This window comes from Lampris incognitus, chromosome 20, assembly GCF_029633865.1.
Source record: "Lampris incognitus isolate fLamInc1 chromosome 20, fLamInc1.hap2, whole genome shotgun sequence".
Lineage (NCBI taxonomy): Eukaryota > Metazoa > Chordata > Actinopteri > Lampriformes > Lampridae > Lampris > Lampris incognitus.
The window spans coordinates 33,366,570-33,381,998 of record NC_079230.1 but is presented as its reverse complement, the minus strand read 5'-3'; the positions used below and the strand labels follow the sequence as shown (position 1 = coordinate 33,381,998).

The 15,429-nt window shown below is 40.1% G+C and overlaps 1 protein-coding gene across 1 annotated transcript in view; it reads left to right on the top strand.

Annotated features, from left to right (window-relative positions):
• Window positions 1–15,429, top strand: part of zanl (zonadhesin, like) — a 142,863-nt gene that overhangs the window by 58,977 nt on the left and 68,457 nt on the right. Inside the window, exons 30-43 of the mRNA XM_056300246.1 lie at window positions 2–179; window positions 426–534; window positions 744–838; window positions 2,174–2,350; window positions 2,763–2,971; window positions 6,605–6,749; window positions 7,173–7,420; window positions 7,723–7,900; window positions 8,147–8,255; window positions 8,465–8,559; window positions 10,020–10,196; window positions 10,592–10,800; window positions 14,486–14,630; window positions 15,054–15,301. Of these exons, the coding sequence (XP_056156221.1) occupies window positions 2–179; window positions 426–534; window positions 744–838; window positions 2,174–2,350; window positions 2,763–2,971; window positions 6,605–6,749; window positions 7,173–7,420; window positions 7,723–7,900; window positions 8,147–8,255; window positions 8,465–8,559; window positions 10,020–10,196; window positions 10,592–10,800; window positions 14,486–14,630; window positions 15,054–15,301 (2,322 nt within the window). The remainder of the gene's footprint in view (window position 1; window positions 180–425; window positions 535–743; window positions 839–2,173; window positions 2,351–2,762; window positions 2,972–6,604; window positions 6,750–7,172; window positions 7,421–7,722; window positions 7,901–8,146; window positions 8,256–8,464; window positions 8,560–10,019; window positions 10,197–10,591; window positions 10,801–14,485; window positions 14,631–15,053; window positions 15,302–15,429) is intronic.

The following is a 15,429-nucleotide window of genomic DNA, read 5'->3' as shown; positions in this document are numbered from 1 at the left end:
GGTGAATGGAACATTGATGACTCCTCCAGTAACCTTGAGCAATGGCGTTAAGGTCTACCTGAGTGGAAAGTTTGTTGTGTTGGAGACCACCTTTGGCCTGAGGGTGCGTTTTGATGGCAACCACCATGCTGATGTCACTCTGCCCACCTCCTACAATGGCCTGCTCTGCGGCTTGTGTGGTAAGGTTTTTATATACTGACTATAATTACTATTCAACTGATGTTTTACAGTAACCTGTTAAAGGGCTGGTGCCAGAAAGCTTGGCAGTATGTACAAAGCATGAGCATATACACTGTCACATGCTCCATACTGGACCCATGGACCTGCTGACAGAGAAGACTCTACTGAGCTGAATTTATCAGAGAGCTTGTTAAGCATCAATCCCAACTTTGACCCTGTCCTGTAACCCTTGTCTCTCCTTGAAGGAAACTTTAATGGCCAGCCCAATGATGACAACATCAAACCAGACGGTAAACCAGCCGCCAACACCAATGAGCTGGGAGACAGCTGGCAGGTTCCTGATGAACGACCGGAGTGAGTGACGCTTGAAGCAAACATGCACGCTTAAGCTGCACGTAGATCCACTTATATGCCAACACACACATGCACACACAACGGAGAACAACCTTGTGCTATCAGACAGAAGAGATTTGTCTATCATATTGTTTCTTCCACGCTAATCCTTCTATCCTTGTTGTCCTCTATCCCTCTATCCAATCACTCCACCCCTCTGTTCTCCACAGCTGTACCAATGGTGGAGGACAAGAAGACTGTGATAAGGATGTGGAGGAGGAGGCTATGAAGCCCACAAGTTGTGGCATGATCACTGATCCCAATGGTAAGACAAACACACACACAATATTTAAAATACACTTCAGGGTTAGACGTAGTAACCACAGCTGGTGTTGTGTCCATCACAACAGAGCAATAAGCATGACTCTTCCAGGTCGGTATGTTTCTGTCTGTGTCTGACAGATAACCAAACAGAGTGCTGTTAATTATCAAGGTATTGAACAGTGTAGTATGTCTCACTTCAACTTAATTCAATATGTATACAGCATTTGATTTATAATTAATTATGTTATATGTGTAAAATGATGATTTATTTATGTTCTCTTGTATCAGATTAATAGCTTTTACAACTCTCCAGAAAGAGAAACCATTTCAGTCTACTTAAATGGCTTTGTAAAACAAGGGATTTGGTTTTGTGCATGTTTTGCAAGACTTTAAGCTCAGTCAGCTTACTCAGCCTTCAGTGAAACCATGTTATTTGTCCTTCAGATAATATGCTGAAACTCTAGAACCACCAAGACCGTCATAATGACCGTCTTGGTGGTTCTCAAAGTTGTTTTATTTTAATAACTTTGTGAAGAAAAACATACAGACCTGCCGCTCCCAGAATTCTCCTAAAACTGCATATACTATATTTGCATTTTAAATGAGTTTTAGATCAGTTGCGCACACACACACACACACACACACACACACACACACACACACACACAGTTATGATAAGCTCTACCTAAAACGACCATGAGCGGTCAAAATGGCCGCTCATAATTTGCCCGTGATGGTGTGTGTTGGTCGCATTATTTCCTTCGTAAAGTTCGTTGCTGTGTCCTAGAAACACACTAGCGCCCTCCAGTGCAGAGAAATAGTTTAAACTTGATGTGTGATGATGTCCAACATGTCTGGTTACAGACGCACCATGACCACCACCGAGGCTTTGTAGTATTTACAGGCGTTGGACAGCGGCCATTTTAAATTGTTAGATTTTAAACACCGGCCGTCAATTTGACCGCCCACGGTGGTTTGGGGTAGTAGTGAATCCCGGTCGTTCTACATCTTCGTACAAAGTTTTCAGAAATTGTCAATTTTTTAATTATACAAATATTTATTTTTATATTACAGATAAAATGTATACATTAATTAATTAATTTTATTATTCATTTATTTATAAAATATAATATAAAATATTGATTTATAAAGCATTTATTTAAGTATGATAAATAGTTTTGTTAATCTATTTTTTATTTATTTATAAAAAATCATTTTTTTTTATATTTTAGATGTACATTTTAATTGTTTCATCCTCTCCTCGGCGACTGGAAAACACCAGTCAGCCAGTTGCTGTACTGACCATAATTCCTTCACCTTCCCTCTCTTACCTCAGGTATCTTCAAGCCGTGCCACGCTGTAGTGCCACCTGGTGCGTACTTTGAGAACTGCGTGTATGACATGTGTGCCACAGGAGGAGAGGCGGCAGCTCTGTGCCAGGCGGTAGAGAGCTATGCTGACTTGTGTGCTGCCGCTGGCGTGCCCGTCGCGTGGAGGAATGACACCTTCTGTCGTGAGTGTGTTTGATCAGGCTGTGTGTGTGTGTGTGTGTGAGTGTGTGTGTGTGTGTGTGTGTTTGTGTGTGTGTGTGTGTGTGTGTGTGTGAGTGTGTGTGTGGGGGGGGGCATAAAGAAAACAGCAGTGACAAGACACATACATGTGTTAGTATGTGTACATGTGCTACATCTTTGTGTCATCGTTTCCCACTTGTCCAACTGACTTCTGGAATCGAAGTAAACTATATGAATATTTCAGTCATAAAATTCATATTGTTCCCTCTTTTATCAGAAAAGCTTGAAAGTTGTAAACCGTTAAAGCTGTTTATTTCAAAATGAAACCATAATACAGAAGATGTGCCCTCCCCTTTTAACCTCTCCTCACCCCTTTCAGTCCTCATTGCCATCTGCCCCTCCTCTATCCTCTAGCTCTGAAGTGCCCCCCAGGGAGCCACTACACACCATGTGGCCCCGCCTGCCCCCAGCCCACCTGTCAGAACCCCTCTGGCTCCAACGCTTCCTGCAACCAACCCTGTGTTGAGGGCTGTGTGTGCACCCCAGGTCTGATCCTGAGTGGAGACAAATGTGTCCCGCCCAGTGAGTGTGGCTGCACGGACGTCGATGGAATTTACAGACCAGTAAGCAGTTCAAACGGGGCAACTGGTTTGGGGCGGGAGTGCAGTTGTGCTTGGGGTTTTTCTTTTGCATTAGACCTGAAATGTGCAGCAGCCCACAATATGTTTATCAATACTCACGTGTCAGTGTATGAGTGTTTTTGCGTATATGTGCACACCTGGTTGTGCAGGTTTGTGTGTATGAGTGTTCATTGTATGGGTGTGTTCGTCTCCTAGGTGGGAGACGGTTGATTTACAGAGACAGAATATTCAGATCTCCCTTGTCTGACAACAAGGATGGAGTAGTTTGTCTCTGCTGCTGCACAGCAAAGTGGCTGTGGGTTTTCCTGCTGTCATGCTGTCAACAGCTTTATTGTTTATTTTGTCCCCCATACAGTTGCAAGTCTATATATAATCAGTCTATATATAATCAGTCTATATATAATCAGTCTATATATAATCAGTCTATATAAAATCAGCCTATATATAATCAGCCTATATAAAATCAGTCTATATAAAATCAGTCTATATATAATCAATCTGCATATAATCAGCCTATATATAATCAGTCTATACATAAACAGTCTATATATTATATATATATATATATATATATATATATATATATATATATATATATATATAATCGGTCTATATTGTATTATCAGTCTATATAAAATCAATCCTGGAACTTCTCCAAAACATCCCCTACCTGTCACCCTGCTGAAAACCTGAAACATGAACAACTATTCTGAGTCAGTCAGATTGCTCCATAAAGACACATATGTATTTTTTTTTTTTGGTCATTTAAATTTGCACATCTCGGCCCTGTGATGGACTGTTGGCCTGTCCAGGGTTTCTCCAACGCCTACTGCCCAATGACAGCTGTTATAGGCTCCAGCATCCCCGTGACCCTGAGAGCAGGATAAGCGGTTTGGATAATGGATGGAATGGAATGGATGGATAAAATTTGCAAACCTTTTAAATCTCATATTAACTTTTCTCTTTGTCTTTTACGTATGTAGAACACTAATAAGGTGACATCCTTCAGGTTCGTCACAAAAACCTACGAGCAGTTGCTTTTGTTGTAGATTTTGTTTTTCTTTTTTATGTTTTTATTCCGAATCGTGTATTAACATCAATTTTATGTAATCATCTTCATTTAGAGACTTTTACAAAGTGATCCATCTTTTCTGCACTTCACATAGTGATTATGTAACACAAAAATGGAACTTGGGGTGTTTTTCCATTTGAGATAAAAGGAAAAAAGAAAAAAGTACAAAAGCCATACTGACATAAATTTAAACAAAAGAAGGACTTTTTTGGGAAATTTACAATTTCCACTTCTCCTAAATTTCCTCAAATTTAGTTTCCTCAGCCTGCTCATGGAGAAAGTGATTCTTTCCATCACAAAAATGTCATAAAATACATCACAACAGTCCTCTGTAGATGACATCACTTCAGTCCTCTGTAGATGACGACATATCAGGCCTCTGTAGATGACATCACATCAGTCCTCTATAGATAACATCACTTCAGTCCTCTGTAGATGACATCATATCAGTCCTCTTTAGATGACATCACTTCAGTCCTCTGTAGATGACATCATATCAGTCCTCTGTAGATGACATCATATCAGTCCTCTGTAGATGGTCTGTCTGACTGAAGCCATTTCTTTGTAATTGCTTTTCTAGCAGCTACACTCAATATTCCAAATGAGTAACTTGTGTTCATGTTTGTAGGCTTTGCATGTAATGGACCAAAGAGGAGTTCATCCCAATTAAAAGTAAAATTTGTCCCAAATATAGTCACTAATTCCATAGAAATGTTACGCCAAAAGGTGTTTACTTTTGGGCAGGCCCAAAACAAGTGGTTGTGATGGGCGTCCTGGGAGCAGCTGGGAGAGCATGAGTGGTGAGACATCTGAACAGGTGTAATAAAATATCTACTAAGACTCTTGCAGCCATACACTCTCCATGAGGAGGAGCTTGTTATCCTCCGTTAAGATTAGCAATATTATGTCCAAACTTCCTCTGGAATAGAACGGTTAGTTTACCTTTCTCATTTTTGTTTTATGTAGGAGGTGCTTGCTATCATAATCCCCTGAAGTCCCTTGTATAGCCTAGAGATTATTTTAAGCCCAGAATCCGTCCTATAGGCGCTAACAAAAACTTTCAAAAAATGATTTTCAAATATCTTTTGACTCTCAAACATAAAACTGTTAATGTGACGGCGTACCTGAAGAAATCTATAAAAGTCACTATTATTTAACCAGTGTAGTCTTTTCAATGTCTCAAAATTGCTCAGCGTCCCCTGATTAAAAAAGGTTCAGTATGAGGAGAGGCCCTGGTTAGCCCATCCTTTATAACTCGCGTCTAATTTGTTTTTGGGTAAAGTCGAGGTCATGAGAGCACTATCTCAGAATTCTTATCTCTTCAAACCAACCATTCTTAGTGATAGTATTTAGCCATGTTTTCAGAGATAAATTAAACCACTTATTGTAATTAGTCTTTTATCCCCTATCTGTGCCTGAATTGGAACTGGCCCAGACATGTTTTCTTCAATTTCTTTCCATCTCGCTTGGTAATCAGAATTGCACCAACACAACAAAATCCTCCGTTGGACCGATATACAATAGTCCTTTAGGCAGGGGAGTGCAAGTCCTCCCTTGTTCTTTGCCAGCTGAAGAATGTTAAATCTTACCCTTGGGTTTTACCATTGCCAAATGTACTGCGATATTAATTTATCCCATTCATTGAATTGTTTGTCAGTTATTTCAGTTGGAAGAGTTTGAAACAAACATAATACCTTAGGCAAGATATTCATTGTTACTGACTCTATTCGTGACTCAAAACTTAATATTGGAATTAAATTCCATCTTTTTATGTCCTTCTTTATTTTATGACTTAACAAATTGAAGTTTAAGGCATACAACTTTGTTAATTTTTTTGAGGCGTTTATTCCTACATATCTCATGTGATACAACTCCCAATTTAGTTGGACTTTAGAGCTTATGATCTGGTTAAGCCAGTAGTAGAAACTTAATATTTGAATCTTTGGAATATTCAGTTTATAACCTGAGACAAGACCAACGTTATATGAGAGTTACAATAATTCCAAAATTGAGCTCTCTGGGTTTGACAAGTAAATTAAAATGTTGTCTGCAAATAGAGAAATGTTACGTTCTTGACCCAGCATTTTTATACCTGTAATATTTCTTATTCTGAATGATCCCCTGGCTTAATGCTTCAATAAAAACAGCACTGGAATTTTTGGGCAGCCCTGTCTTGTCCCTCTTTCCAGGCTGAAAGATTTCGGTATGGTTACATTTATTTTTATTCTTGCCCTTATACAATGCTTGAATTGTTCTAATAAAAGTCTGGTGGTAGACTTTGTTCTTCATTTGATAAGACCATAAAGGGTGAAAGCAAAGACAGGGTAGAGGAAGACAACATGGGACAGGTGAACTGGTTTCAAAGAAGATGCTGAAGTTAGTTCTGGACCTAGATGGTCTACCTGACCTGGCTGAGACACATGGACGCCTCTTCTGAATTGTGTGTGTGTGTGTGTGTGTGTGTGTGTGTGTGTGTGTGTGTGTGTGTGTGTGTGTGTGTGTGTGTGTGTGTGTGTGTGTGTGTGTGTGTGTGTGTGTGTCAGGTGGGTGATGACTGGTACCTGGAGGGCTGTGAGAAGAAGTGTGTGTGTCAGGGAGGAGGACTGATCCAGTGCCACAACACAAGCTGTGCCCCTGCCATCGAGAGCTGTCAGTTACAAGATGGAGAATACGGATGCCATCCTCTGGGTATGACACACTAAACACACACATATGATGAGCACTCGTAGGACTGAAGGATTCTTCCTATACAATATATGTAGAAAGTGTATCCCATTCAAATACTGACTGTACCAGAAGATGTTTTGTGTGGACATGTTGTAGTGGTGCGCTGTTCTTTAACAGAGATTTCAAACAGGAACATATTCATTGTGAAGTGTGGACACATTCAGGTGTAAACCTGGCTACAACTGACATAGAAACAAATTTGACACTATCTTCTTCGACTAAAACTACAGAGTGTCATTAGTGTACATGGAATATACACACATGTCATTTGCAGATATGAGCATATATTTTGGTAAGACAACTTCCAGTGCACCAACCTGTCTACCAAACGTCTCATTGACATCATCACACATCACACAAACTAAACTCCCTCCCCTCCTGCAGGAACAGGAATCTGCTCGGTATCAGGTGACCCCCACTACATATCCTTTGACAAAAAGACACACCATTACATGGGTGCCTGCTCTTACACCCTGACCAAACCCTGCAACCAGTCCTCTGGCTTGCCTTACTTCACCGTGGACACCCAGAACGAACACAGAGGAAGCAACAAGAAGGTGTCTTATGTAAGGGCTGTGGTGATCAACGTCTATGGGACGGCCATCATCCTGGGCAAAGGTCGAAGAGTACAGGTGAGAAGCAGGCTTGTTATTGTCCTAGCTGTCTGCGGTAGACCAATCCTTGCTTTTGTATTGAACAACTACAAATAAAATAGTGAATACATTTCATACACCAGACATTTCTTTTGAATATGAGAGCAAGTTATCATATTTGAAGGGGAAATGATGCACTATGAGGGATTGGTCTTTCTTGCTCAATATATATGAGGGCTCTTCAAGCTTTGATTGCTTTGTGGTTTGTTAACAAATGAGCAAATCTGTATCTAGAACAAAACTCAGCACACGTGTTGATGTTTTTGTGTGTCTTCTACCAGGTGAATGGAACATTGATGACTCCTCCAGTAACCTTGAGCAATGGAGTTAAGGTCTACCTGAGTGGAAAGTTTGTTGTGTTGGAGACCACCTTTGGCCTGAGGGTGCGTTTTGATGGCAACCACCATGCTGATGTCACTCTGCCCACCTCCTACAATGGCCTGCTCTGCGGCTTGTGTGGTAAGGTTTTTATATACTGACTATAATTACTATTCAACTGATGTTTTACAGTAACCTGTTAAAGGGCTGGTGCCAGAAAGCTTGGCATTATGTAAAAAGCATGAGCATATACACTGTCACATGCTCCATACTGGACCCATGGACCTGCTGACAGAGAAGACTCTACCGAGCTGAATTTATCAAAGAACTTGTTAAGCATCAATCCCAACTTTGACCCTGTCCTGTAACCCTTGTCTCTCCTTGAAGGAAACTTTAATGGCCAGCCCAATGATGACAACATCAAACCAGACGGTAAACCAGCCGCCAACACCAATGAGCTGGGAGACAGCTGGCAGGTTCCTGATGAACGACCGGAGTGAGTGACGCTTGAAGCAAACATGCACGCTTAAGCTGCACGTAGATCCACTTATATGCCAACACACACATGCACACACAACGGAGAACAACCTTGTGCTATCAGACAGAAGAGATTTGTCTATCATATTGTTTCTTCCACGCTAATCCTTCTATCCTTGTTGTCCTCTATCCCTCTATCCAATCACTCCACCCCTCTGTTCTCCACAGCTGTACCAATGGTGGAGGACAAGAAGACTGTGATAAGGATGTGGAGGAGGAGGCTATGAAGCCCACAAGTTGTGGCATGATCACTGATCCCAATGGTAAGACAAACACACACACAGTATTTAAAATACACTTCAGGGTTAGACGTGGTAACCACAGCTGGTGTTGTGTCCATCACAACAGAGCAATAAGCATGACTCTTCCAGGTCAGTGTGTTTCTGTCTGTGTCTGACAGATAACCAACCAGAGTGCTGTTAATTATCAAGGTATTGAACAGTGTAGTATGTCTCACTTCAACTTAATTCAATATGTATACAGCATTTGATTTATAATTAATTATGTTTTATGTGTAAAATGATGATTTATTTATATTCTCTTGTATCAGATTAATAGCTTTTACAACTCTCCAGAAAGAGAAACCATTTCAGTCTACTTAAATGGCTTTTTAAAACAAGGGATTTGGTTTTGTGCATGTTTTGCAAGACTTTAAGCTCAGTCAGCTTACTCAACCTTCAGTGAAACCATGTTATTTGTCCTTCAGATAATATGCTGAAACTCTAGAACCACCAAGACGGTCATTATGACCGTCTTGGTGGTTCTCAAAGTTGTTTTATTTTAATAACTTTGTGAAGAAAAACATACAGACCTGCCGCTCCCAGAATTCTCCTAAAACTGCATATATATTTGCATTTTAAATGAGTTTTAGATCAATTGCGCACACACACACACACACACACACACACACACACACACACACACACACACACACACAGTTATGATAAGCTCTACCTAAAACGACCATGAGCGGTCAAAATGGCCGCTCATAATTTGCCCGTGATGGTGTGTGTTGGTCGCATTATTTCCTTCGTAAAGTTCGTTGCTGTGTCCTAGAAACACACTAGCGCCCTCCAGTGCAGAGAAATAGTTTAAACTTGATGTGTGATGATGTCCAACATGTCTGGTTACAGACGCACCATGACCACCATCAAGGCCTTGTAGTATTTACAGGCGTTGGACAGCGGCCATTTTAAATTGTTTGAAAAATAATATTAAAGTTGTTAAAATGTTAATTTTGGCGTCAGTTAGTTTCATAACAGACACACTAACACGTGTAATACATTAATATCTCCACTGGGTATTTATCTTGACACAATATAGATTTTAAACACCGGCCGTCAATTTGACCGCCCACGGTGGTTTGGGGTAGTAGTGAATCCCGGTCGTTCTACATCTTCGTACAAAGTTTTCAGAAATTGTCAATTTTTTAATTATACAAATATTTATTTTTATATTACAGATAAAATGTATACATTAATTAATTAATTTTATTATTCATTTATTTATAAAATATAATATAAAATATTGATTTATAAAGCATTTATTTAAGTATGATAAATAGATTTGTTAATCTATTTTTTATTTATTTAAAAAAATCATTTGTTTTTATATTTTAGATGTACATTTTAATTGTTTCATCCTCTCCTCGGCGACTGGAAAACACCAGTCAGCCAGTTGCTGTACTGACCATAATTCCTTCACCTTCCCTCTCTTACCTCAGGTATCTTCAAGCCGTGCCACGCTGTAGTGCCACCTGGTGCGTACTTTGAGAACTGCGTGTATGACATGTGTGCCACAGGAGGAGAGGCGGCAGCTCTGTGCCAGGCGGTAGAGAGCTATGCTGACTTGTGTGCTGCCGCTGGCGTGCCCGTCGCGTGGAGGAATGACACCTTCTGTCGTGAGTGTGTTTGATCAGGCTGTGTGTGTATGAGTGTGTGTGTGTGTGTGTGTGTGTGTGTGTGTGTGTGTGAGTGTGTGTGTGTGGGGGGGGGGCATAAAGAAAACAGCAGTGACAAGACACATACATGTGTTAGTATGTGTACATGTGCTACATCTTTGTGTCATCGTTTCCCACTTGTCCAACTGACTTCTGGAATCGAAGTAAACTATATGAATATTTCAGTCATAAAATTCATATTGTTCCCTCTTTTATCAGAAAAGCTTGAAAGTTGTAAACCGTTAAAGCTGTTTATTTCAAAATGAAACCATAATACAGAAGATGTACCCTCCCCTTTTAACCTCTCCTCACCCCTTTCAGTCCTCATTGCCATCTCCCCCTCCTCTATCCTCTAGCTCTGAAGTGCCCCCCAGGGAGCCACTACACACCATGTGGCCCCGCCTGCCCCCAGCCCACCTGTCAGAACCCCTCTGGCTCCAACGCTTCCTGCAACCAACCCTGTGTTGAGGGCTGTGTGTGCACCCCAGGTCTGATCCTGAGTGGAGACAAATGTGTCCCGCCCAGTGAGTGTGGCTGCACGGACGTCGATGGAATTTACAGACCAGTAAGCAGTTCAAACGGGGCAACTGGTTTGGGGCGGGAGTGCAGTTGTGCTTGGGGTTTTTCTTTTGCATTAGACCTGAAATGTGCAGCAGCCCACAAAATGTTTACCAATACTCACGTGTCAGTGTATGAGTGTTTTTGCGTATATGTGCACACCTGGTTGTGCAGGTTTGTGTGTATGAGTGTTCATTGTATGGGTGTGTTCGTCTCCTAGGTGGGAGACGGTTGATTTACAGAGACAGAATATTCAGATCTCCCTTGTCTGACAACAAGGATGGAGTAGTTTGTCTCTGCTGCTGCACAGCAAAGTGGCTGTGGGTTTTCCTGCTGTCATGCTGTCAACAGCTTTATTGTTTATTTTGTCCCCCATACAGTTGCAAGTCTATATATAATCAGTCTATATATAATCAGTCTATATAAAATCAGCCTATATATAATCAGCCTATATATAATCAGTCTATATATAATTGATCTCTATATAATCAGTCTAAATAAAATCAGTCTATATATAATCAGTCTATATATAATCAATCTGCATATAATCAGCCTATATATAATCAGTCTATACATAAACAGTCTATATATATATATATATATATATATATATATATATATATATATATATATATATATAATCGGTCTATATTGTATTATCAATCTATATAAAATCAATCCTGGAACTTCTCCAAAACATCCCCTACCTGTCACCCTGCTGAAAACCTGAAACATGAACAACTATTCTGAGTCAGTCAGATTGCTCCATAAAGACACATATGTATTTTTTTTTTTTTGGTCATTTAAATTTTGCACATCTCGGCCCTGTGATGGACTGTTGGCCTGTCCAGGGTTTCTCCAACGCCTACTGCCCAATGACAGCTGTTATAGGCTCCAGCATCCCCGTGACCCTGAGAGCAGGATAAGCGGTTTGGATAATGGATGGAATGGAATGGATGGATAAAATTTGCAAACCTTTTAAATCTCATATTAACTTTTCTCTTTGTCCTTCACGTATGTCGAACACTAATAAGGAGACATCCTTCAGGTTCGTCACAAAAACCTACGAGCAGTTGCTTTTGTTGTAGATTTTGTTTTTCTTTTTTACATTTTTTATTCCGAATCGTGTATTAACATCAATTTTATGTAATCATCTTCATTTAGAGACTTTTACAAAGTGATCCATCTTTTCTGCACTTCACATAGTGATTATGTAACACAAAAATGGAACTTGGGGTGTTTTTCCATTTGAGATAAAAGGAAAAAAGAAAAAAGTACAAAAGCCATACTGACATAAATTTAAACAAAAGAAGGACTTTTTTGGGAAATTTACAATTTCCACTTCTCCTAAATTTCCTCAAATTTAGTTTCCTCAACCTGCTCATGGAGAAAGTGATTCTTTCCATCACAAAAATGTCATAAAATACATCACAACAGTCCTCTGTAGATGACATCACTTCAGTCCTCTGTAGATGACATCATATCAGGCCTCTGTAGATGACATCATATCAGGCCTCTGTAGATGACATCACATCAGTCCTCTATAGATAACATCACTTCAGTCCTCTGTAGATGACATCATATCAGTCCTCTTTAGATGACATCACTTCAGTCCTCTGTAGATGACATCATATCAGTCCTCTGTAGATGACATCATATCAGTCCTCTGTAGATGGTCTGTCTGACTGAAGCCATTTCTTTGTAATTGCTTTTCTAGCAGCTACACTCAATATTCCAAATGAGTAACTTGTGTTCATGTTTGTGGGCTTTGCATGTAATGGACCAAAGAGGAGTTCATCCCAATTAAAAGTAAAATTTGTCCCAGATATAGTCACTAATTCCATAGAAATGTTACGCCAAAAGGTGTTTACTTTTGGGCAGGCCCAAAACAAGTGGTTGTGATGGGCGTCCTGGGAGCAGCTGGGAGAGCATGAGTGGTGAGACATCTGAACAGGTGTAATAAAATATCTACTAAGACTCTTGCAGCCATACACTCTTCATGAGGAGGAGCTTGTTATCCTCCGTTAAGATTCGCAATATTATGTCCAAACTTCCTCTGGAATAGAACGGTTAGTTTACCTTTCTCATTTTTGTTTTATGTAGGAGGTGCTTGCTATCATAATCCCCTGAAGTCCCTTGTATAGCCTAGAGATTATTTTAAGCCCAGAATCCGTCCTATAGGCGCTAACAAAAACTTTCAAAAAATGATTTTCAAATATCTTTTGACTCTCTAACATAAAACTGTTAATGTGACGGCGTACCTGAAGAAATCTATAAAAGTCACTATTATTTAACCAGTGTAGTCTTTTCAATGTCTCAAAATTGCTCAGCGTCCCCTGATTAAAAAAGGTTCAGTATGAGGAGAGGCCCTGGTTAGCCCATCCTTTATAACTCGCGTCTAATTTGTTTTTGGGTAAAGTCGAGGTCATGAGAGCACTATCTCAGAATTCTTATCTCTTCAAACCAACCATTCTTAGTGATAGTATTTAGCCATGTTTTCAGAGATAAATTAAACCACTTATTGTAATTAGTCTTTTATCCCCTATCTGTGCCTGAATTGGAACTGGCCCAGACATGTTTTCTTCAATTTCTTTCCATCTCGCTTGGTAATCAGAATTGCACCAACACAACAAAATCCTCAGTTGGACCGATATACAATAGTCCTTTAGGCAGGGGAGTGCAAGTCCTCCCTTGTTCTTTGCCAGCTGAAGAATGTTAAATCTTACCCTTGGGTTTTACCATTGCCAAATGTACTGCGATATTAATTTATCCCATTCATTGAATTGTTTGTCAGTTATTTCAGTTGGAAGAGTTTGAAACAAACATAATACCTTAGGCAAGATATTCATTGTTACTGATTCTATTCGTGACTCAAAACTTAATATTGGAATTAAATTCCATCTTTTTATGTCCTTCTTTATTTTATGACTTAACAAATTGAAGTTTAAGGCATACAACTTTGTTAATTTTTTTGAGGCGTTTATTCCTACATATCTCATGTGATACAACTCCCAATTTAGTTGGACTTTAGAGCTTATGATCTGGTTAAGCCAGTAGTAGAAACTTAATATTTGAATCTTTGGAATATTCAGTTTATAACCTGAGACAAGACCAACGTTATATGAGCGTTACAATAATTCCAAAATTGAGCTCTCTGGGTTTGACAAGTAAATTAAAATGTTGTCTGCAAATAGAGAAATGTTACGTTCTTGACCCAGCATTTGTATACCTGTAATATTTCTTATCCTGAATGATCCCCTGGCTTAATGCTTCAATAAAAACAGCAATGGAATTTTTGGGCAGCCCTGTCTTGTCCCTCTTTCCAGGCTGAAAGATTTCGGTATGGTTACATTTATTTTTATTCTTGCCCTTATACAATGCTTGAATTGTTTTAATAAAAGTCTGGTGGTAGACTTTGTTCTTCATTTGATAAGACCATAAAGGGTGAAAGCAAAGACAGGGTAGAGGAAGACAACATGGGACAGGTGAACTGGTTTCAAAGAAGATGCTGAAGTTAGTTCTGGACCTAGATGGTCCACCTGACCTGGCTGAGACACATGGACGCCTCTTCTGAATTGTGTGTGTGTGTGTGTGTGTGTGTGTGTGTGTGTGTGTGTGTGTGTGTGTGTGTGTGTGTGTGTGTGTGTGTGTGTGTGTGTGTGTGTGTGTGTGTGTGTGTGTGTGTGTGTCAGGTGGGTGATGACTGGTACCTGGAGGGCTGTGAGAAGAAGTGTGTGTGTCAGGGAGGAGGACTGATCCAGTGCCACAACACAAGCTGTGCCCCTGCCATCGAGAGCTGTCAGTTACAAGATGGAGAATACAGATGCCATCCTCTGGGTATGACACACTATACACACACATATGATGAGCACTCGTAGGACTGAAGGATTCTTCCTATACAATATATGTAGAAAGTGTATCCCATTCAAATACGGACTGTACCAGAAGATGTTTTGTGTGGACATGTTGTAGTGGTGCGCTGTTCTTTAACAGAGATTTCAAACAGGAACATATTCATTGTGAAGTGTGGACACATTCAGGTGTAAACCTGGCTACAACTGACATAGAAACAAATTTGACACTATCTTCTTCGACTAAAACTACAGAGTGTCATTAGTGTACATGGAATATACACACATGTCATTTGCAGATATGAGCATATATTTTGGTAAGACAACTTCCAGTGCACCAACCTGTCTACCAAACGTCTCATTGACATCATCACACATCACACAAACTAAACTCCCTCCCCTCCTGCAGGAACAGGAATCTGCTCGGTATCAGGTGACCCCCACTACATATCCTTTGACAAAAAGACACACCATTACATGGGTGCCTGCTCTTACACCCTGACCAAACCCTGCAACCAGTCCTCTGGCTTGCCTTACTTCACCGTGGACACCCAGAACGAACACAGAGGAAGCAACAAGAAGGTGTCTTATGTAAGGGCTGTGGTGATCAACGTCTATGGGACGGCCATCATCCTTGGCAAAGGTCGAAGAGTACAGGTGAGAAGCAGGCTTGTTATTGTCCTAGCTGTCTGCGGTAGACCAATCCTTGCTTTTGTATTGAACAACTACAAATAAAATAGTGAATACATTTCATACACCAGACATATTTCTTTTGAATATGAGAG